The sequence below is a fragment of the Cervus elaphus genome, chromosome 13 (genome assembly GCF_910594005.1).
Source record: "Cervus elaphus chromosome 13, mCerEla1.1, whole genome shotgun sequence".
Taxonomy (NCBI): domain Eukaryota; kingdom Metazoa; phylum Chordata; class Mammalia; order Artiodactyla; family Cervidae; genus Cervus; species Cervus elaphus.
Window position 1 is genome coordinate 17,917,381 of NC_057827.1, and position 25,073 is coordinate 17,942,453.

Genomic DNA, 25,073 nt, shown 5'->3' on the forward strand with positions numbered 1-25,073 from the left:
GGGAGACTCAAGAGGGAGGGGACATATGTACACCTATGGTTAATTCATGTTGACGTATGACAAAAATCAAACCAACACTGTAAACCAATCATCAAACAATTAAAAACAATAAAAAAAGAAAAAAAGAAAAGGCTTGTTAAAGGAACCAAAAGATGGCCAGAATGGCTGGAGCACAATCAGTGGTGGAGAAAATGCTAAGATGGATCAGACTAAGTAGGATATTCCACATTAGGGTAACAATTTAGATTTCAAGTATCATCAAACACCATTGGATAATTTTAAGTTTTATGAAATGGGCATACCATCTCTCCCACAAAAATCTTTTCAGTAAAGACATCCCACAATTCTTTAATAAGGTAATTTTAACAAATCTGAAGTTGATGCTTTTATTATCAAAAGCTTAGATTTAAGTTATTTTATTGTCAGATTGTATACCTTGTATACTCCATTCCAATTACACTGATGACCTTATAGCTACTGGGAGAAGGTCTGAAATGTTTTCTATGTAAATTATTTCCTCCAAAGCACTAAATGATTCAAATGCTTGGCAGACAATATGCTTTCCTCCTTAACAGACTGATTTCTGAGCTTTCTATCATTTGTTATAAAACATTTCACACTTTAATTGCTGCCTCAGTTCAATGCTTTGCTTTCCCCAAACCATGCCATCTGTTTTCCCTAAGGTCTGCTAAAAAAAAAAAAAAAAAAATTAAAAAGCATTGGCATTTCAGACATTCTAGCATCTTTTGAAATACATAGGAAGGAGCTTACTTCTCAGGCATAATAAAGTGCAGCAAGGACCAGAGCTCTTTGAGGGAATTCTGAAGAGGGGTCCCCGTAATCAGGAGCCTATGGTTGGACTTGAAATCAATCAGAGTTTTATACAATAAAGAGTCATCATTCTTCAACCGATGGGCTTCATCCACTCCCAGAAAGGCCCAGTTAATACTGCCCAGCACAGTCTAAAGTAAAAACAAAACAGAAGGAGCCACCAGGTCAGAAGGGAACCCAAAAATACTTTCAAGTGTTAATTATCTCTGTACAAATACCATCACAAAGGTTTACATAGAAACATTTACTCTTCACTGACTTAAAAGTATATAAGACTCTTCTGTTTATTCTGTTAGTTGCCAGATTGGTGTTTACTCAAAAGAGCAGGTCATCCTCTAAAACGTACACAGGGGGTCTTTTAGGTATTGCTGCATGCCTCAAAGCAAAAAACAAAAACTGGTATGCTGGGCAAAAACAACACAAAAACAAAAACTCATGATTTTGCAGTCCCTCCTTAATTAAGATTCTTCTCTGCCTATTCTCCATCCCAACCCTGAAGCACAGAAACACCAAGAGCCACCAAGCTGTATTTGTTTACACCTATCATCATCAATGGGATCACCTGGCACATACATTTCATTGTAATGGTAGAAAGGAGATAATTTAAAGAGCTTCATTTTTCTGTCCTCTTCACAGAGACCATTCACAACATCTGTTCTGGAGAAGTGCTTAACAATAAGATGGCAAATGCCTGAGAGGCACTCAAGACCAGCTTCCAGCGACTGACCAGAATCTCCTATCAGTTGCGGGCCTCAATACTCTTTCATCCCGTCTTATTCAACTGGCTTAGGTGACCCAAGGTCCCCTTCAACTGTAAGGTTCTGGGTTTGTTTTTTTTTAATATATAACCTTATTTTCTTCATGGATTTTCTGTTCTTCATTTGTTTGCTTTTTTAAATAAAAACAGAAAAATAACATGGCAAGGGGGAGGCAAAGACCACACCATTTGGACAAGTCACACTCTTGGGTTACCAATTACACACCTTATCTTTTAAGAGGATCTCATATGTTGTTATAAGCGCATTGAACTTTAGCCTTTTGGTTTGAGAGTGAATCCATTCATATTCTCGTATCTATAAGAGAAAATAGAAATTAAGACACAATTTCTACTTTAAGCTTTCTATATCACCACAAAGTCTTATGACAGATGCAACAAAATATGCCAAATAAAAAATTAAATCTAATTAGAACTTAATGAATACCTTATACATTCTATACTGATCTAAGCAACCAAAGCACAGAGCAATACAAGTTAGAATTAAAAGATCTATTACTAAAAAAAAAAAAAAGATCTATTACTGAGCAGCAAAAACTTTATTGCCAGAATTCAAATAGTCTTCTCTCCCTATTCCCCCACCCCCACCCAATAAAGTACATTTGAGAAAAAAATGCATTTCATGAGCAATTAAACCCTGGTGACTTGAACTTATCTAGAGATCTTCCAGCATGAGAATTTTCTTAAGGAAATATAATTTGATTATTCTTTGGGTAGGGCATACTTTTATTAGTAAATAAAACAAATTCCAACTTCTGATTTGGCCAGAAATTTCATTAATCATATAGCAGTAAGATGTGGCCCCCAAGAAGGAAAGGGAGGCTTACAGGATAAAAATACAACCTAGTAAGAATGAAAATAACATCAATGCAGAGAAACATAAAAACTAACACATTCATACAAAAGTATAAAGTATATAACTGGACACCCAGCAAGCACAATGGCCCATGACAAAGCTACTACAGTTTGGTTATCAGGTTAGGAATGGAAAATGGGTCAAGGAGAGCTTGAGAAAATCACCATCAAGTGGGAAGGAAGAACAGAGAAAAGGAGTACTGGGAAGAAAAGAAAATGTCCCTGACTCCACAGTTATTTAGGGTTCATTTTCTTTGCCCTCACCTTTCAGTGCAGTAGTGTTTGAAGCAATTCTACATAATCTAGATTTTCTTTTTTAATGGTTAACGGATGGATTAACAAACCGAGGAACTATTATGTACTTAGAAACTCAAAATTAGAGCAATGAAATCTGCCAGAGTTTAGGTTAGGCAATTTTAATGAAACTATCTGATAAAAATAAACTTGAATTAGCACAATAATACATGGTGAGAATGTCTCTCTAAAAGGTTTTAGGATTCCCAGTGGCTTGCTCTGATTATAAGCAACTCCCTAGAAACAGTTTATTCCAACATGCAACCAGTGGTGAAAAAGCCCAGGTTTGGGATTGGACACATCCTTGTCCCTACCCCAGCTCTGCCACAGTCCAGCTGGCCTGAGGACAAGTGTTAACCTGTTAATTTTCTTCATCAGTTGATTGGAAAGAATATCATCTACTTTAAAGATCATCATAAGGATTATAGGTAATATATATGAAGTACCCAGCACAGGGCCTAGCACATAGTACCTTAAAAAATGTTACTCGTTATCAAGAAAAGACCTGTCAAACAAAAATAAACTTAAGCCCGTGTGTTCCAAGTTCCTGATGCTCAAGTTAACTTTGGTATCAAACAAATACTTCTCATGTCTGCTGCTCTGAAATAGCTCACTGTCCTTTTATTCCTTTCTTATAAGTTATACAACTGTCCCATTTTTTAAAAGTTAGGAAACAAATTCTAAGAACTAAATTATTTTCAGTAATATCTCTGTCAAATACTATTAACATTTCATAAGGCATAAACTACCACATAATCCTTTGTAAATAAAGTGGTCTTGAAAGTACAGAGGAAAGAAGAAAAACTTAATACTGCAATCCAACTAGGAAAGATTCCCATTCATGTATTGCTGCTGTTTTTCTTTACAAAGCAAGCATACGTTTTTACGACTATCAAAATTGTATTTTTGTGATACAGAAATCTCCCAGTATCAGGGGCATAGCACAGTGTCAGAATCACAATTTTACTAAAGACTATCATAGCTTTAGGTCAATTTCCAAAATACATTTATAACACAGATTCTATGCCAACTCTTTTTGTTTACACACCGTATTTCTGCTCATCAGGTCACCTATGTAAACCACTACGTTAATCTCTGGTGCCCAGATTTCAAACTCCCTCTGCCATGAGGTGAGGGTGGATAAAGGGACGACTATAAGAAAGGGGCCATACAGCTGGTGCTGGTGGAACAGGTAGGAGAGGAACGATATGGTCTGGATGGTCTTTCCTAGGCCCATTTCATCAGCAAGGATTACACTGTTACTTCTGCAGAAAGAAAAAGATAAGAACAAAAAGATCATCAGTTCACACAACAAAAAACAGAACAGTACGTGCAAACAGCAGAGGCATCAAGGCCTCACGATATTCCTCAGCAAGACATGGGTTTTGAGCCTCAAATGTCTTTCCCCTCCTCTGCAATCAAGTCTCCTACGTCAGAAGACAGCAAGGTAACAAGTAATCTAAGTATATCGAGGTCCGGATTACTCCAAGAACCGGTTTAGATCACGTCCTTTATCTTGCATTTTGGTCTGTTCCAGCTACCTCTTGTAACAGAAGGCAGGTTTGTAAGTGGTGTACACAAGCACATGACCTGGGCTCCATCAATACAGAAAGCAGAGGCAGATGGGCTACCCCACTGCTGGTGAGCCCTACAGCCTGACAGTCACGGGCCCTTGTTCACACCACCCACCCGTTCCACTGCCTGCCACTGGGCTGTCTAATGCTATAATCACTACTCTCCAGACCTACATGCCGCAGGCACACAAGAGCTTGTTTTAAACGTACTGGTATCCAGCAGGGGTAGGCTGCAGATCAGATCTCTGAATCCCACCCCAGACCTGCTGAATCGGAATATCTGGAAAAGGGCTCAGAACCCTGTATTGTTAACAAGCACTTCTGGATACACTGTAGTATGAGTATACTCCTTGGACCACACTTTGAGAAACACGGCTCTCGAGACAGGCAGGATTTCAATAGGGTGCTAACAGGAAAGGACTGTCCAGATACTAGGAAAAAACTTTAATCAATTTGAGCTAATTTAAACTTAAAAAAATAGCCAGAGTTAGGAAGTATGTTCTGGAAATAGAAAAGAGTCCATGTGGCACGAAACCAGGGATGCATATATGCCATAATTTTGAAAATATATGCCATAGGTTGAAAATATAAAAAGGTTCTTGGAAATCAGGCCGTGGGAGATTTACGTATGTATAGTACACACTTAATCAGTGGACCAGAGAGAACAAAAACTAATATTCAAGTTAAAGACAACTAATTGATTAGAAAAACAAGACATTTAATTCACTAAGAAGACATCTCTTTGAGTGATTTCCCTCTTATTGCTCTCACCTTTTCACACCACTGGGGAGGAAACAGGGTTAGTTTTCTCCAACATTTCCTCTCCCTAGCAAACTGCCACTGTCCATTTATACACATGAAAGGAGGTTTGGATTGATCTGCCTGTTTTTCTGGAACTAGACCAAAACAGCATGTTACATAATGCAAGGTTCCCACAACCAGGGCCCAGTAGCTAACTGGACCTTTCTCAGCTGATTCTCAATTAATGAGTTTAAAGACTCTACAGGGTGTGATTCATTCTCTTAGGTGGGCTCCTAAGAGCCCTGAAGTGTAAAGCAAGAGGGTTAGTTACACAACTTCTAAGGCTCCACTTAGCTTATAATGTCCTTTAGGAAGGTCACATCTCACTATTCTCTGAAACAAAAATAATTTTCCAGCAATATAGAACAGTAGTTACCTCAGACTTCCATTCTCAAAGAAATCAAACCTCCTCAAGATCTCTGTTTCTCACACTGAATGTTAAATATTATATAAATTTTAACAAGACAAAAAATAGATGGCTCAACTGGGAAAGTCACATACATAAATGCATCTCTGTAAAGAAAAGCCATCTTTTCAGCATTGAGAAAAGAAGTTCACATATCTTTGCTTCCAAGCTGTAGTCTAATTCTGAAATAAGAATTCTTGCTTTGCCACAAAATACTGACAAATTTAAGAGTTTACATCTGGGGAAGGAATGTGCAGACAACGTCAGGTACTTCCCCTCCCTCCACCTCTGTGCCGCCATAATGGTGCACACGAGTGTGCTGGCTGGCGCTCCAAGACCACCACCGACGCGGAGAAGAGAGGCAAGCGCCAGGCGCCCATCTATCAGACCACGCTCCAGAGTCCCTGTCAGGTTTCTAACCATGATGATGAAGCACGGTCACGCTGGCAAGTTTGAAATCATCCATGATCACCGGGCTGCAAAAATTGTCAAGAACCTCACAGGCAGGCTACGTAAGTGTGGAGTGACCAGCCCCAGATTTGATGTGCAACTGAAAGACCTAGAAAAATGGCAGAATGACCCGCTCCCATCTCGTCAGTCTGGTTTCATTGTACCAACAACCTCAGTGGGCATCATGGACCACGAAGAAGCAAGATGAAAACACAGGAGGGGAAACCTTTGGATTCTTTTTCAAGGGATATAATACATATATGCAAATAAAACGCCTTGAGGGGGTTTAAAAAGGTACTTTTCACCCTGCATGTTCTATGAGGACAGGGAAATCCTGTCTTGTCTTGCTTCACTATTAAATTCTCAAGGCCTAAATGGGTTCCTAACACACAGTAACTAGGGAATACTTGAACCTGCAATGTACAGTCTCAAAGTACCTTTAAACCTCATTGTCTCATCTCTCTTTCTTCTTTTTTCCCGAGACTATGGTAATCTGATTACAAAAACTGAAGGATAATTTCACAAGTTCAACTGTCAGAAAACTTTCTCTAAATGGGATGGCCTGTATAGCAATTGGGGAGCAGGGGAATCACAAGACTATTTAGCACCAGTATGTAAATTAGAGATCTTCTCTCATCTTAGAACAATTCCTTCCACACCAAAGATTTGGGCAAATTACCTTGCTATTTGTGCTCACGAATAACATAGTATGACGCAGGTCGCTGTCTATTACCCTCCCAATAACTAACCAACAAAGCACTTTTTGCTTCAGGCTAAAGTGGTAATTACACATACAGGAAAAGTCCCATAAGTGATTTCTCTTAATCATATATATATATATATGTGTGTGTGTCATATATATATATACACACACACACTCACACACACATATATATATACACACACATATATATATATATATGAATCTTTTTTTCTATAATATACAATGGACTTCCCTTGTGCTCAGTGGTAAGAATCCACTTGCCAATCCAGGAGACATGCGTTTGATCTCTGGGTCAGGATGATCCCCAGGAGAAGGAAATGGCAACCCACTCCAGTATTCTAGAAAATCCCATGGACAGAAGAGCCTGGTGGGCTACGGTCCATGGTATCCCAAAAGAGTCGGACACGACATAGTGACAAAGAACAATAATATACAATGGGGCTTCCCTGGTGGCTCAGATGGTAAAGAATCTGCCTGCAACGCAAAAGACCCAAGTTCAATCCCTCGGTTGGGAAGATCCCCTGAAGAAGGGAATAAAAAGGAGTAATTCTTTGCATCTAACAATCCTAAACAGCCAGAAACAGTAGAGAAAACATCAGACATAGTCTTCTACGTACTTGCACCAGGAGTGAGCAAGCCAGTTGAGACCTTCCAGCTGATAATCTCGGAGCTCCAGATTCTCTCCTCCTAAATATGCCGGCTGTTTCTTTAAAGCCACAAATCGTGGTCTCTGCTTCAGGGCCTGAAATGCAGAATGGAACAAAGACCAGGTGTGAAGAAAACCTTCTTCCTGTTCATCTATTAAAATGCTAGCCATGATTTCTGCGCTCTACACTAAACCATAAGAATTGACATTTCACATCTGTATCACCAACCACACCCAACCCACCATGAGTTCCTGCATCGTTGTCTACATCCCCAAAGCCAGACTGCGGCCCGAGATTATGTTAGTTATCGCTCCCTTCCTGAAGTAAGTGCGTGAACATCATTAAACAGCACTCACTCTGCATCACCTCTACAGTAGGGCAGTGAGTCACCTATTTTCCTCTTGGCATTACCTTACTCTATCAACAGCACAGAACAATGCCTCTGGGAAAGTCTGTCTATGCCACCATAACAGTATTTGTAAATGCTGAAATGCAGCCCACCTCCCTTGAAGCCCCAACCCTGTGAGTCCGGCTTTCTGAAGGAAAAGATGCTGCTCTCACCTCCAGAGGTGTGAAGGTTTGGCAGTCTAGTAAAACCATGTCTCCACGGTTTGCACAAAACGTGGATTCTACGGCCAAATCAGTTTGGGAAGCACTGGGTTAAAAAGTTATATACATCCCATGGCTTGTGACTCTTCAGAGTCTACCATGCTTGTGGATGCCGTGAGCTTACAGGAGAAGCTCATAGGAGTGCGTCCCAAAGTGATTTGCCCACAAAAGCCTTTTTTGCAGGGAGCATTTCTCTGGATATGAGCACTCTCTGGAATGAGTGCCCTATTAAGAAGTGTTTGATAAGGTAATTATTGTTTGTTTCAGTTCTCCTCTGTGAGCAGCTGGCAGTCAATAGAATCAGATGCCTCACTCGCACCCACTGGAAACCAGCGGTCCGCTCCTGCCAAGTCTCCTCACAAAGCTTCTCCCGTCTGACCCCTCAACCGCTGCTACTTCCCTCATCCTCACACCAACTGTCCCTTCAGGGGCTTATTCTACATCTTCCTGGTCGGACCTTCTGGCTTTAACTACTTACTCTGGAGTCTCCAACACACAGTCATTAGATTAAGCTTTCTAAATGAAATACTATTTCTGTCCTGCTGCTCTGCTCAAGAGGGTAGGCTTATCAATACCCACAGGATAAAGTCAACATATCCTTCTAGGTATTCAAGACATACACACTTTGATTTGTCAATATCACCTCGCTCTTCCAACCCCGAGGCCTGGTGGTTCCCCAACTACATTATAAGAACATCCTTCTCTTAGTATCTTTCACAGAGGGCAATAACCTGGGCCCTTTTATCTTATCTAACCAGCTCAATCCATTCTTCAAGCGTAGGGCAGTTCATGTACCACAACTTCCTCTAGTTTTAAAACCCCTTCAATGGTCCCTGTGGCTCACTGACTTCTACCTCTGGACGTATCATCACACTCACTGACCTTCAGTGACGCACTGCTTTTCACAGGTACAGGTTTGGTGCCACGAATCTGAATGACAGCCTCTTGGACAAAGAGGCCATGTCTTACATGCACTTTTATTACTGAGGACCCAAGCATTCCACTTTATACAGGGAATAAATAGCAACAAAAGACAAGGATCTGTGCAGCCAGTGTAGCAAATAAGAGATCCTGACAGATCCTTGTCTTTTATAGAATACAGAGACACTTCCCTTTCCCACCACTTCTCTTTAAAGTGCTTTAATTCTTTCAAGGAGTCTCCACAATATCTCTGAACTAGATATATCTAACTGTGTAAATAATAAGATGAAATGAGTTGGTAAAGCCATTATACAACACGTCCTCCTCTCCTGTTTTAATGATTCTCCTTTGATACCAAGATGAGGTCACCTTCCAGTTCAACATGAGAATCGTCATTTACTTCTGTAGTCTTTTCTCTTCCCAACATCTATGTGTGTGACCAGACCCTTTCAGCAGCACACCTTTCCCCTGAAAACTCAAAAGCCAGCAGTCAGCACACCTTGCATTCCCTTGTGGGGATGGTTTTTGAGTTGTTGCGACTGTGGAAGCTGTCAATGCAGCTCTGGAATTTCTTTCCGATCAGGGCTTCGTCTTCCCAGCTGCACTCTGAATAGGGCAGTCCCATCCACTTGCATAGATACTCAGGTTCGTTGGAAGGGGCCGGCTTCCGACTATGAGCTATTTCACATACAAAAATTTACAGATCAGCAACTGCCAATTAAAGGAGAGGGGTGACATTCTGTTTTATGTGTAACCAAGGCAACACCACGTGGCAAAGCATGAATTGCTCTTAGACAATATTTATAAAAAAGATCTCTCACTTACCTGGAAAGTCTGTCTGACCCAGTGTAGATTTGCTTGTCTTCACAGCTAAATAAATGGAAAATTAGGTAAGTTATCACAAAACCAAGAATACAGTGACATTTTAGGTCCTGTGAGGAAGAGTACAAATATACTCTATCTCACATCTTAAAAACATAAAACAGAGACAGCCGTGTTCTTCTCACGACCCCCTCTGGCCCCATTTCTCTGTCTCCCCCCTCCGCCTGCAGCCCCACCACCCCATGGATTCATCTCCCCAGTGCCAGGCCTACTGCCAAGCTGAAGGACCAAGTCCCAGTCCTCCTCGACTGGCAACGCTACCTGCTGCCCACGCTCCGTGAGTCTCCTGGTGTTTGACACGCCTGCCCCTGGCTGCCATCTCTCTGGCGGGCCTTTCTCACTCTCCTCCGCCGGTTTCGTCCCGACTTCCAAAAGCTGGCATGCCCTCAGACTGCTCTCACCATGTATATATACATTCCTTAATGATCTCATTAAACCGTAGGGTTTACATACTATGTGCACACAGATAAATTCTCAAGTTTCAATCTCCAGCTAAGACCGAGTTCTAAACTCCAGATTCACCCACTCTGCAGCCTTCACAATACTATCCACTTAGATGACTGCAAAGTACATCAAACTGACAGACTAAGCTCTTGACTTCTCTCCCCTTAGTCTTGCTATTTCAGTAAATGGTACCTCCAATCTCCTGTTTGCTCAGGTCAAGAATCCTGGCACCACCCTTGCCACCTCTGTCGTCCCCCACCTCCAAATCCACCAGCAAGGCTTGTTAGCTTTTCCTTCAAGATAAATCTAGGCATCTGACTATTCTCCAAAACATGCATTTTTTAATATCTATACATTACTCCCAAAAGAGAAAGCTCTTTTATTCCTGAACTTCAACACTGCTTAAACGAGCTTCCCTGTACTTACCTATTACTCTTTCTACGATCTGATACTGTTTGTTCAGCTCCGAGGCCAGCTCTTGTTGGCAGTTGAAATATTCCACATCTTCAGGAGAAACCTTCCCTAACCTGGCCAGAAGTCAAACAGGAAAAATACATGCTAATTAGATCTGGAGAACCCGTACTCATCTATCAATGCAAAGTCAAAACAGTAAAGGAAACTTAGTCTTTACTTTCTTATGTCCCTTTAGTAATCTTATACTAATAATTAGGCCAGAGATTTTAAGAAAAACATGTAAGACTTGTAGAAAACACTGAAACCTCAGACTTAAAGGACATACCAGCTGTTCTTGCTGATGTGGCCTGTTTATAAAGAAACCTAAAAATAAATATTTTGTGTGATGAATTCATGTGATCTGTGATAAATTCATATATCTTAACAGACAAGGTCAATAAAACTCAGATTTATAAGATTTCTTTTTTTAATATATGATGGGCTTTAGGAGTGATTAAATGTGACATTTTTAGGAAACAAATTATTCTCAGTTATAAAACAACACCAGCAACTTGAAATTAAATACCACTGTAACTTTCAAGGACTTTCAAAATTCTAGTAACTGCTCTCCAAACTACCCATACCTCAGAGATGTATATTTTTGTTTTTGACTCAAAGGAAAAAAGTATCTGATTTACTGAAATAGCATATTCTGCACAGTAATAAAAGAGGAACTGGAACCCATTTGTCCCTAATTCCTAACACTAAATAACCTGATCACATGATACTGAAACATGTGTCCCCGGGGGAACTTACACTTCGTATTTATTAGTCAGTTTAGGGGTGTATGTAGTGTGGCCCCACATTTCTCATACAACCTGACACGTTCAAACCTGTAAGTAAGCTAAAAGCCACGAGGTGATCACAGTTTCAGAACACTCCTGTCACCTCATTTCTGTAAACTGCAAAACCAAGATCAGTTTTAAGTATACCATACCCCAGAGAGTTCTCTAGCACACCAAACTCCTGACACCCAGGCCACGCCAGCACAACCAAAGAAAGTACCAAGTGCTTAGGACGTGAGCCGTGGACTCAGGCTGCGGGAGCCCCAGTTTGGAGCCCGCAGAGCTGCTCTGCAGCTCACTCTGCCAACAAATAACACTGTACAAATGTCACAGGCTTACTGTGAGGACTGATGACGAGATCAGGTCTGAAAAACGCCCCATAAACTAGTTGTTATTATTAAACTCTACAGACTTCCTGGCTATACATAAAAATATGTATTATCGTCAGGTCACAGTTTTATAAAAGGTAACCATGGATGCTTCCACGTTCATTCAGGTGACAGAAGCAAAATTTGATGTTCTAGACAGTCATGTTCTCCATGGACTATCTAAAAACCCTCCCTTCCCCCAGGCTGCAAATGTATTTCTTTTATCCAGGACAGGTAATGTACCATTGCTTGATTTCATCCTCTTTCTTCTTGAAGTTCTCTAGTTTTTTTAGACCCTTCACTTTTTGTTGCTGTAAGGACTCTTCACTCTCCCATGTGCTGTGGATATATGACCAGCCCTTCCACTTGATGAGGTACTGGACTTCGCCTTCGTCCTTTTCAGGGTCAAAGTCGCTACTAGGGTCTCCATTAGCTTCGACTGCATACACAGTAGTAGAAGCTCCAGTGGCTGCAAACAGATTCAGTTAAATTTTAAGAAGTCTATGAAACCAGACCCTGAAAAGCTTCCCAAATACACAGCTGTCTAAAGAGTCTCTTTTTGGATGAAGTACCAAAATCCTTTGTCTTCAAATATGCAGAAATTCACAAACAATACAGAATGAACATGCCCAGCAATTTCAAATGTTTTCAAGATGCAAACCCAATTTTTCCCATCTAAACATTCTAAAATGTGCTGGTGAAATCAAAGAAATCTTTGTGTTCAAACACAATAAAAATGGAACAGCAACATCCTTTTGTTTTGGTCCCTACTAACTCAGGCTAAATACATAAAATTTGGGCCTTTCTGAGCAGAGAGAAAAAGTAATTTGCCAGCTTCCAGTGGCAGGGGAGTGGCAGCAGGGACCACGTCTAGCCGCAAAGGTGGCAAGAAGCCCCTGAAGCAGGCTAGGGAGACGGACAAGGAAGCAGCAGCATTCAAGCAGCAACAAAAGAGAAGCAGAAGTAACTCAAGGAGCTAAAAGCTAAGGCCACAGGGAAGGGCCCCTGGTCACAGGTGGAATTAAGAAAGTCAGAAAAAAGTAAGCTGTTCCTTGTGCCTGAGGCAACAATGATCCTTAAATCCATTCCTACTTAAACATTTGCATTCCCTGCATAAACACGTGTTGCCATCTATAGCAAGAATGAAGTACTGTCTTTGCATACCTCCTTTCTTTCCCAGCCTTGAATCTAAGACCTTTTCAATAGTTTCACTATTATCCTGCTGTTCATCAACTCCTTCTCCAGTCATTTCAATGAGGTCATCTGAGTCAGTCTCAAAGTCATCGTCTTCTTTATAACTGCATGAGGAATAATGCCGAATAAATAAGAAACTCTCTTTTCAGATCCAAAATCACCATACATAAGATCATTAGGACAACTCTTTTGGCTCCAACTTGATGTTTTGCAGATCAGCCACGATAAAGTGGGCTCAAAGTTCATCTTTTGTTCCTGCTTAAAGTATCACTGCATGTTCATAGATAGCTGCAGGAAGGCTAACTCATATTTCAAAATAAAAACTGACTAAAATGATTTTTGTAAGCAAGACACAGAAAACTACAAGGACATTCTTATGTTTTCACTTAACGACATCATTACTATGTATAAACAAGGAAACAACTACAAAGAAAGAAAATGCATAATGAAAAAAAATGCCTAATGAAAAAATTGGTTCTAAGATTAATGCATCAACCCTGCATTTTGTCTCCCAATAACAAGAATACAAAATTTAAGTCTTCAAGTCACTGAGCATGCTTCCTGGTACGAAAAATATTAAAACATAACCTTCCACCATATATTATGCTAACAACGAAGGGTTTAGGAGTTACAGAAGAGAAAAACACAATGCTGGATGCAGTACAGCCAGCTGTAGGAGGAAACAGTGCTAAGCTACACATTCATACATTCAAAGCCTAGTCTTAGCTTTCAAATTATTAACTGGATTCATTGAACAGGTGATTAATAACTTCAGGATTCAGGTTCACCATCTTTAAGTAAACCAAAAGAAAACTATGTACCCTCTAAAATGAAATTAAATGCCCTCTGACTGGTATAAAGTAAATTATGTATGTTTTGTATCATTTCCTTTATTTCATTTTCTATTAATGCTTCATACACTATCATAACCTTGATAAGATTATTACATCCAAGTAACATTATATAAAGAAAGTGAAAGTGAAAGTCTCTCAGTCCAACTGCTTGCAACCCCATGGTCTATACAGTCTAGGGAATTCTCCAGGTCAGAATACTGAAGTGGGTAGCCTTTTCCTTCTCCAGGGGATCTTCCCAACCCAGGGATCGAACCCAGGTCTTCCACATTGAAGGCAGATTCTCTACCAGCTGAGCTACAAAGCCCAACACTATATAAGCTGAAACTCAAAGGAATTTATCTGATTGAAAGTGCAATTCAAAAGTAAGACTGCAACCCAAATGTCTTTCCTAAAAAACAGTGTTATACTTTTATTTTTGTTATTTTCTTGGCCACACCACAGGGCATGTGGGACCTGGGATCGAACCCACACCCCATGCATTAGAAGCAAGGAGTCTCAACCACTGGGCTGCCAGGGAAGTCCCAAAGAATGGTATGAAATGAAGATAAAGTCACTACCACTCAAGGAAATGTGAACTTGAATTGAAGTAGTTATCGTCATAGGAATGAAGGCTTGCTATGAGTTATCACTATTACTTCCATTTTCCTATTGGCCAGGACTATTCTTTTTGAAAGAACCTTTCTGAATACAATCTCAAGACACAGGTCATTATTTTCACCTGTCAAATGCCTGATCCTGGACTTATTAAAACCAAGCTCTAGCCAGTTACACTATGACCCTTCCTCTCGCTAATGAAACCCTTCCGGGACATCACCTACCTCACATTTTTAGCTGCTCTGCGGCGCGTCTGCCTTTTGGGAGCTTCATCATCTTCATCCTCATCATCAGAAGAGTCTTGCTTTTTCCTCTTTCCACGCTGAGTCTTAGGTTGCTTTTTAACACGAGGTTTGGGCACTGTTCTAAAGTGAGAGAAGGAAAAATGGCCAAGTCCTTACTTCATCATTTGGTGTCTACTTTCAATCTATATAACTGTACTTCCCAGAGCAGGGCTCATCGTAGAGATTAACCAAGGGAATGTTAAGACATGAATATTCCTAGGTCCTGTTCCATGAGATTCTAGTTCATGAGAAATCTGCTTCACTAGAAACATGAAAATGGTTCTACTGCTGATACCTTCCAGTCATTTAGAGGAGATACTGTCGGTCCACTGTAACTGCAGGTTCCACATCCACGGACTCAACCAACCATGGATCAAAAACTTATTTGGGGGGAAATAAAGTCCACAAAGTTCCCAAATGCAAATTTTGAAACTGCTGACCATTAGCAGCTATTTACATAGTATTAACATTGAAGCAGGTATTAAAAGTAATCAACAGATGACTAAAAGTACATGGGAGGAGAGGCCTAGTCTACACGGAAATACGACCACACGGCATTTCATATCAGGAAGGGACTTGACACCTGCAGATTCTGGCATCTATTTAACACAAGGGTCCCGGGACCCATTCCTGGTGAGGATGAAGGGACGGCTGCACTGTGGGTTCTCCGGCAAGGATTCTCAACTGCTCCTCAGGACCACCTGACATAAACATACACACACAGCCTGTGGCTGATGGCAGCTCTTTTCTGGGCAATTTGGAATATCTACCAAAGTTACTAATGTAACCATTTTACTTCTGGGAATAAGTAAAAGATACAAACAGATAAACTGATACAGGCACAGTAAAGTACTCAATGTGGTATTTGCAATAACAAAAAATTAGAAAAACTGAATGGTCATCAAGTGGGAACTAGTTCAATAAACAGAATACTTGTTACTGTTGTTCAGTCACTAAGTTACGTCCGACTTTTCTGCAACCCATGGATTGCAGCACACCAGGCTCCTCTGTCTTCCAGTATCTCCCAGAGTTTGCTCAAATTCATGTCCTTTGAATCAGTGATGCTATCTAACCATCTCATCCTCTGTCACCCCATTCTCCTTTGGCCTTCAATCTTTCCCAGCATCAGGGTCTGAAAACAGAATACCATGCAACCATAAAAAACAATGGAGGGAGGAGTTTCCTGTGCATTGGTAAGGAAAGATTTCCAAGAGAGATAATGAAAGAAAAATGCAGGAGAAGATGCATGGAATGTTATCATCTGTATGAAGAAGTAAAGGACAAGAAATAACTACACGTATTTTTTCTTCCATGTACGTAAAAGACACCCGGGAGACTAGCCGAGAGACTGTGCTCTGCCGCAGACCACGGGCACAGCTGAGACCGGCCCTCCGCTGGCGGCGCCTCCCCTGCAGCCCAGACTGAGAGCCACAGACAGGGGTTCTCACAAGGAAATCAAGTACTCCCGCAGCGGTGAGAAGGTGAGAGGAGAAAGACGGCTGGGAAACTCACAACCACAGCCACCTCTTTCTCTCATACTTGCCGTAACCTACACTACAGAGACAGGTGACCAGAGAGTCAATAAAAGATGGGTAAAATCTAGAAGACAGAACTAGAGTGGATTCCAGGGCTGAGAGCTGAAACTCAGATGAAAGGAGACAACATCTACTAATGAATGTCCCTACAGGGGTAGAAGGTGAGGGGGCAGGTACAACATTCTAAGCCAGGGATAGACAAATACTTCTGCTGTAAATGGCCAGAGGATAAATATTTTTTACTTTCTCAGACAAGAGGCAAAGTTGAGGCTGCCACATAGGTACTTACATAACAAGAGAAAATAAATTTCAACAAATATTTTACTGAAAAAATTCAAAATAAAATAATAATGATCAAATATATTTTTTGTGATACAACATCTACTAATGAGAAGAACAGAATTCTTTTTGAAGGGATAGCATTTCACTTAACTAGGGTTCAAATTTAGTGTTCCTTATCACGAAACTACAAATGTTCACCAGAAGCTATACTGAGGGACTTCTCCAGTAGTCCGTGGTTGGACTTTGCCTTCCAATGCAGAACCCTGGTTGGGGAGCTAGGATCCCACATGCCTTGTGGTCAAAAAATATCAGAGCATAAAAACAGAAGCAACATTGTAACAAATTCAATAAAGACTTTAAAATGGTCCACATCAAAAAAACTTTTAAAAACAAGCTGTGTTGAGCTCACAGGCCACATAAAAATAGGTGGGGAGTGGGATTTGGCCCAAAGACAACATTTGCCAAGCCCATCCCAATACTGCAAGGAGAAAAATCTTCCTGGGGCCTCGCTGCCTCCTGTCTTCCTCCCCCCATCATCAGTACCTTTTGTTGCCATTTGTCTGATCAGAAATTACCAGTTTCCTCCCACCTCCACCTACTTCCATCTCTGCACAGATTCTCTGCTTAGTGTTATATAGATCATACAAACAGGGTAATAAACAGTCGAGTATGTTTCAGTCAGCCAATTAAACGTAGGAAAACTTAGTTCTCCCCAAAAGAACCTGTACCCTGGTCAAATACACAGAGAGCTTTTTTTTAAGAGTAGAAGAGAGATTTGTTCCTCATAACCAGTCCACCTGGAATATGAAACAGCAAGATTCACTCTCTAGCTATGTACCGTGCAAACACACAAAATCCATAAGTAGCTCAGTCATGTAACTACTTGCTAACGATGCAGACGGGCAAGAAGCTAACCAGGCATTCGAAATCCAGAGTCACAACACACTGCAGCTTGTCAACCAAGGCCCTCGTGCCAGCACTACAAGCATCCTCCTCAACCTGACACAGACTAAGCTCAGCCAGAGGCAGAGACGTGCAAGCAAACACTGCACCTTCTGGGGACAGGTCTTCTGGCTCTCACTGTTTGCTCTGGTTCGCTGTCTGCACTGGTGCCTTGCTCCTGTTCATCTTCTGAGAGCTCCCGTTTCCATTTTTCTCTGTGATCAAAAGCAAAGCAAAAAATTTTTTTTTTTTTTCTAAAAGAATTCCTCTAGATCGTTTTGCTTGAAGAATCTGGCAAAACCAATTTCAAGCGGAAGAGCCAAAAAAGGCAGAACATGTATATTTTAGGTATTATGCTAAAAGATTTGTTTTAGCTCCAAATTTTGGTTCTGCTCCTTCCTGGGATGTGTAATATCTATTCCTATTTTGTATCTGGTATCAAAATAAATGATGAAGCTAAGGCTGTATTTTTTTTTTTAATTATTTGTTCTGAAAAAAAAAAAATTGTTGCCAATTCTCTAATATTCTATTTTTATTTACTACTACCATTGACCAGACTGAAGCTATAATATATACTAGATCAGAAGTTTTCAAATTTTAGTATGGATCAGAACTATATAAAGGATTTGCTGAAAGAGATTTCTGGGCCATAGCCAGTTTTTGATTCAGGTCTAACATGAGGCCTAAAAATCTGAATGTTACCAAATTCAGATGATGCTGATACTATTGAGAGCGTTCTCTGAGTACTACACTAGCTATTTTAACATCTTCAGAATATGCTGATTAAACAATCCCTAAAATTATGTTATGAATGATAAACCTACCACCTACTAATTAACCTGCCCAGCTAATGAAGTAGTTTTAGTAATCCCTAACACAGTAGGTGTTGTTCTGCTCATCAAGCTAACAGATGTGAGGGAGAGCCACACCCTGTAGGTGCCCTGCTCTCCCAACAGTTCCTGAAGTTTACTTGAAAACAAAAAAAAAAAAAAAAAATCACAGGAGCTCAGCTCATTCCTCACCTGCAGGGAAGAAGGAAGGAACACACAGAACAGCAACTGGTCACGAAACATCTAGGGAAACAAAAACCTCAACAGGCAAGAACCTGGGTTTAGGGTTTCTAACAAAACAATTACCATTGTGCCTCTGGCCTCTGTATAGAAAATGAGGTTATGCTAATTGCAAATTGCAAAGTCAAGTCAATATTCTTCATGGAAAAATAAGTCAAAGTAATAGTCGAACAACCTTTCTCAACAGTCCTACACCTGATTCAGTGGAAATACCAGGAAAGAAAACGTTCTCAAGCCTCCCATGAAAAGGTCACAGAGCACTTCCACGTACATCACTCAAGTTCTACTGGCACAAGGGCAGGCAAGAGATACATCTTTGTTAAATAAAGATACAAAAAATGAATCCTATCAGTCTGTCAGACAAGTAGGGTGCTTACGGAAGGTGACTGGTAAAATATCAAGGTCTACTATTATCACCTAATATCCATCCCTCCCTCTTTAAAGCAAACCATACTTTGGGCACCTGCCTTATTCTCCTTTCCTAGAGTCTCATACAATGTGTTCTAAAGGATCCAAGGAATAGATGAACGGACAGGAGGAAAAAAAGATGTCTCCAGCAATGGGGAGACTAATACCTAAGGATCTAGCCTTCCTTGGCCAAGTCTAGAACAGTTTATTTAATCCCTTAGAAGGAGCTTACACAGTCAAACTGGAGAGCTGGTTTCATAGGAAACAAGCTTGAAAGGACAGGCACGTAAGACCTAACGGAGAACAGAGGAGATGAGAAAGCTCTACAACCAAGTATCATTCATAATTTCTCTAACTCTGCCAGGAACTGAGAGTGTTACATCAGAGTAGCTAACAAGGTCCACTTCAACAATTTTAGAGACGAAAATGGCAGTAGACACTGAGAGAAAGGATGTTGAGAGTTTTCCAGTTAAACTGCAGATCTGTAGATGTACAGATAACCAAGAGGACTTTGAATCTCCCAATATGAGAAGATACAAAAACAGCCAATCAACTGGTCCAAAGTCCTCTTCCCATATAGAGGGAAACTCAAACCCAGCGGGAACAAGCTGTTTGGTATATGTCAAACCCACATTTCTGCTACTCTCACCAGAACCCACTGAAGACCATTCCGGGAGGAGCTGAGCAGTTAAGAGGCTTAAAAGGTTGAAAGGAGTTTTATGTATGTGTATCTGAAATTGGTGGATTATTTCAATTTTCATTTTAATTTTCAAGAATGGTGGGGGAGGGAACAAGTTAGGACCAGCAATACTGTTAATTCTGTGTAAGAGGTGAAGTGACAAGGGCAAATCAATTACTAACAGATTACTGCCCCAACCCGGGCTCTCCAAAAGGTGAAACCGTCCACCCCTAGTTTGCTGGCTTCTCAAATAATGTAGACTGTGACTCCCTGATTAAGCTGTACATTATAAGCTGGGCTACAAAGAGGAGAAGTCTCAAATGTGAGATCATGATTAAAATATTTTTCATGTTCAAGAAGACTTGAATTGCCAGATCCAATTCTAAGAAGCCACCAGTGGGATTCCCTAAATGGGAATCAATCAAACTTTGGCCAAAATTTTGGTAACTGGGGGAGAAAAATACTAAGATTTGACCGCTGAGGACTCAAGGCCATATAAATAGATAGGAAAAAGTCAGAATGCAAGTTAACTAGGTATAGTTTTCTTTCTTTACTGGGAAAAAGTGGATTCCTTTTAATTTTTCTTTACTTGGAAAAATCAAATCTAAACAACTATAAAGAAGGGAAGGAAGAAAAGCCATTCTAAAATAAAATAAGCCTAAAATCTGGCCAAGAGCTACTGAGGCTTCCTAATTAACCGTCTTTGAGAGCTCAAAGAAAGGAAATCCTTTCTCTTCCACTTTAGAAGGCAGAAAAGGAAAACAGGGAACCAACTGCTTTAACAGCACTGATTTTCAGTCAAGCAAGTCTCTATGAAGAGGATAAATCTGTTCTAACAAGGACTCTCTCCTGCTGTGTCAGAGGACTGTGACAGACTTCCACTTCACAGCACTGGAAAGGAAGAAACAACTATAATCTCAGGAGAATAACTTCAAATGATTACAGATAAAATCATTTTTAAAATTCCAGGTGGAAAAAAATAAATAAAATTTCAGGTGGAAGAGAGGGTTCTAGAATCACTGTTCAGTGGAGCTCAACACTACTGTGACTGTAATGAGTCAGCAGAAATCCTACCCAACATTTTACAAATTAGGACAGCATGAATAGGGACTGCCTTACCTGCCTCCTGAGAAACCTGTATGCAGGTCAAGAAGCAAGTTAGAACTGGACATGGAACAATGGACTGGTTCAAACTTGGGAAAGGAGTATGTTAGTTATATGCTGTCACCCTGTTTACTTAACTTCTATGCAGAGTACATCATGAGAAATGCCAGACCAGATGAATCACAAGCTGGAATCAAGACTGCTGGGAGAAGTATCAACAACCTCAGATATGATGATACCACTCTATCAGCAGAAAGTGAAAAGGAACTAAAGAACTTCTTAATGAAGGTAAAAGAGGAGTGAAAAAGCTGGCTTAAAACTCAACATTCAAAAGCCAAGATCATAGCATCCAGTCCCATCACTTCATGGCAAACAGATGGAAAAAAGGTGGAAGCAGTGACAGATTTTTTTTTCTTGGGCTCGAAAAATCACTGCGGACAGTGACTGCAGCCCTGAAATTAAAAGATGCTTGCTCTTTGGAAGAAAAGCTATGACAAACCTAGACAGAGTATTAAAAAGCAGAGACAGCTCTCTGACAACAAAGATCCATATAGTCAAAGCTATGGTTTTTCCAGTAGTCATGTACGGATGTGGGAGTTGGACCATAAAGAACTGCCAATTAATTTAAAAAATGTTTTCCTCCTCTAAGCTTTTAAAATGCTAACTCACATGACTCTAGCGGAGTTAGTCCCTTCTAAAGACTGTAGTCCTTAAAGTGTCAATATCACAACAGCAAAAAAAGTCTGTGAAAGTGCTCCAGACTAATGAAACCTGACAACTAATACAATATTTAACCTGAGACTGGATTCTGTACTGGGGGTGGAAAAATATAAGCGACATTGGTGAGCTGAATGACCAAACTGGAATCTAAATTAGACAATGGTATTGTAGCAATGTTAAATCTATTTACCTTGAAATTGTATTTTGCTTACAAAAGCTAATATCCTTATTCTTAGAAAATACACACTTAGTATTTAGGGGTGAAAGACCATGATGTATGAATCTTAGTCTGAAATGGCTCAGAAAAAATATTACCTTGTGTGTATACACAAACATACATAAAGAGAACTCTCACAATGATAAAGCAAATGGGGCAAAAATGGTACACAATGGTGAATCTCAGTACACAGGCATTCCTTGTACTGCTCTTACCCTTAAAATTTTTCAATTGTTTGAACTTAATCCCCCCAAAAAGTTTAAAAAATGGTTCCTTTTAAAAACTTTAAAATCTGTGATACAACCTGCAGGGTTTCAGAGAAACACTGCCCTGTGCTAATATGTCAAAATTTCCACTCCCCTGAGTGCGTCTCGCTCAGTTCTGAAGTCCATGTGCACACACACTAGGCTGTCGTCCTTGCTGAGATCAGACAGGGCCCAGCAGTGCAGTCTCTCGTGACCTGAGTCTCAGCAGCTGCAGGACCTCCTCTAAACCATGTTACTAACTAAACTGACTCAGGAGAAGAGCTCTCCACAAATCCCAGTGCCCTCCAGATGCCCAGGAGGGCATGACGTGAGGCCAGCCCAGCGCCCAGACAAAGAGGCACGAGGAGATCCTCCGCTTATGGTAAGTTCCTAAGGAAGAGCCCAGGAGTAGACCAGCAGCCTCACAGAAGACACATCCTCTCCCCCTTCCCAACAAGGAGTGGAAAGGTTCTACTCGGGCAAAGAACGGTCACAATGGCCTCTGAGAGCTGCCAATTTTGGAGAGCTCTCAGGATTGAAAGGAGAGGGAAAAGCAAATACAGAAATCAGTCAAAATAGCAAGTCTGATGTATCACACAGGGGCTGAAAGCTGGAGGGCTTCTCACACCCAAACGAAGCTACATAAATGAGGTGTTCAGGGACTTCCGCTAGTGCTTCAATGCTCAAGACTCTACGCTCCCACTCCAGTGATGACAGGTTCAATCCCTGGTCAGGAACTAAGATCCCACGTGGAGTGGCCAAAAAAAAATCAGGAGTTCAGGTTTTCAAGTACAGTACATTTAGATTCCTGCCAATGGACCAGCAGAATGTTGCCAGACACTGGAGGAAAAAACACATGCATGGACTTCCCAAAAAGCCTCGAAAGCCTTTAGCCGGGGAAACTGAGATCTCCTGAGCAGGCCCTGGGACGGGGATAGAGCCTTCTGAGCTGCCATGAGGCAGGGGCTTGCCTACAGTTATCATTTCTGCAACTCTAATGAAATATTTAAAACACAAATGGAAATTGTATGCCCTCTAGGCAGGGCAAAATTAAATCCTATGACTTTTCTTAGCATAGTTTCTAATAACTCTGTTAGGTTACCAGAATAAGTATTACCCTATTTTAGAGATGGGGAAATTTAAAGAGTCACATTACTGTGCCTCAGGCCAAATACTTAAGAATTATGCTGTGTTTAGTCACTCAGTCCTGTCTGACTCTTTGTGACCCCATGGACTCTATAGCCCACCAGGCTCCTCTGTCCATGGAATTCTTCAGGCCAGAATACTGGAGTGGGTTGCCATGCCCTCCTCTAGGGATCTTCCCAACCCAGGGCTCAAACCCAGGTTTCCCACATTGCAGATGGATTCCGGATTCTTTACTCTCTGAGCCACCAGGGAAGCCCATGAACACTGGAGCAGGTAGCCTATCCCTTCTCCCAGGGATCTTCCTGACCCAGGAATTGAACTGGGGTCTTCTGCATTGCAGGCAGATTCTTTACCAGCTGAGCTTCTAGGGAAGCCCAAGTTAAGGATTACTAATACTTTAAAACAGAGAAGATATAACTGGGACTCTCAACGAGAGCCAAAGACAACTGTTTACCATGAGAAACCCCTGAATCTGTGTGCAGGGTTTTGAGTATTTCTCTGAGAAGACAGGCTGTAGAATTCAGTTTGTTAAAGGGATTCATACATTCCACCCCATAAAGATTTAATAATTTCTCAAAAAAAAGTCAAATTTTTTTTTACCGTAAGTAGAGTTTTTAAAGTTTTACAATAACAAATATATAATCCATATCATAAAGGGATTTCACATTAACCTCATAATTAAAATTTTCTTGCTTATGAACTCTCAACAGTAAAACTACACAGACACAATAATGTATTTCATATTAAAATGGGTGTCCAATCAATATAATTTTATCACACCAACACAGAGAACAAAGGAACAGGAAAAACAGCCAATCTAAATGTGTTCCTTGCTTAACTGGAACAGAATACCAAATGCCTGTATGTTTGGGATTTGTGCCCATTTTTAAGAAAAAAAAAATAATGGGCTGATAGGGCAAATCAGATGGAATAGCTGTGGTGTGCCCTGAAAAGCAGCCCAACATTTAACACTTGAAAAACTAAAAACTTCAAATGCCACTGCTGCTGCAGCAGATTCAGACAGACAGGATGCCAAGTCAGCAAGAGACAGACGCGGACTCTGGGGCCCAGGGTGCACTGCAGACGCAAGGAAGGCAGTCTCAGAAACAGCCACATGCTCCAAACTCCCCAAGTGAGTACTACCCCAGGAAAGACTTACTGTTTTTTCAGCTGCCTCTGGCCTCTTCTCTTTGGGCTCCCACTCTCAGACCCGCTACTTGCCTTCAGGGTGTGAAGGGGAAAAAGATCACAGACTTTAGTTCACAGTTCTCAGGGACAACACGAACCCCGGTTCCACAATGCAACATTCCTCAATAATGAGCTTTCAAACAGAAAGACACCTAAGCCTCTGTTTGGTGGTGTTCACTCTTTCGTTTTGAAAATTAATCTGTCTCTTATTGCTGAGTTACCTGTAACACCAAGAAGTATTTCTTTCAGCTTGACTTCTGAAAGAACATAGTCTAATAAAATTTTGTGATGAAGGAGACGTCCTGTATCTGCAATGGCCCACTGAGCAGCCAGCAGTCACATGTGACTGAGCCCCTGAAATGTGGCTGGCGTCACTCAGGAATGGACTTTTCATTTTACCTAATTATAACTAATACACATTTCAAAAGACCCATGTCTAATGGCAACCATGCTGGGTGCTGATATAGAACGTCTGGCACGAAAATGCCACACGACATTTAGCATGCCCTTAAAGGCGGTGACCGTGAACCTGTTTCATTTCAGACTCAATAAAGCGCTTGCTCAACCATGAGCCAGCAGTACTCTGCTGACAGCAGCAGACCAAGGGATTCCAGTCACGGACATCTGAACAACTCTTCTTCTCACGTGTTAAACCAATCGGCAAAATACTCCCATTTCTGTTGGTCCTGTGACCTACCGACAGTGTGTTAATTTATATACAAAAGGGAAAAGGTTTACACACCATGTGCTTGGTTATAACAAACATGGAAAAGAAAGCTAGCTGAGGTTAAC

At 40.9% G+C, this 25,073-nt stretch overlaps 1 protein-coding gene across 9 annotated transcripts in view; it reads right to left on the reverse strand.

Moving 5' to 3' along the window:
- CHD2 (chromodomain helicase DNA binding protein 2) overlaps positions 1-25,073 on the reverse strand; it is a 128,419-nt gene that overhangs the window by 64,798 nt on the left and 38,548 nt on the right. For 8 of the 9 annotated variants that reach the window (XR_006344415.1, XR_006344416.1, XR_006344417.1 and 5 more), the window contains 12 exons: positions 24,253-24,314; positions 17,615-17,719; positions 14,686-14,826; positions 12,984-13,117; positions 12,063-12,288; positions 10,640-10,740; positions 9,713-9,757; positions 9,387-9,565; positions 7,328-7,452; positions 3,804-4,020; positions 1,815-1,904; positions 772-962 (listed from right to left, as the gene is read on the reverse strand). Coding sequence is in view for 6 of the 9 variants with exons in the window: in XM_043921864.1 (XP_043777799.1) it covers positions 772-962; positions 1,815-1,904; positions 3,804-4,020; positions 7,328-7,452; positions 9,387-9,565; positions 9,713-9,757; positions 10,640-10,740; positions 12,063-12,288; positions 12,984-13,117; positions 14,686-14,826; positions 17,615-17,719; positions 24,253-24,314 (1,616 nt within the window). In the remaining 3 variants the exon portion in view is untranslated. The remainder of the gene's footprint in view (positions 1-771; positions 963-1,814; positions 1,905-3,803; positions 4,021-7,327; positions 7,453-9,386; positions 9,566-9,712; positions 9,758-10,639; positions 10,741-12,062; positions 12,289-12,983; positions 13,118-14,685; positions 14,827-17,614; positions 17,720-24,252; positions 24,315-25,073) is intronic. The other variant, XM_043921867.1, reaches the window with a different exon arrangement.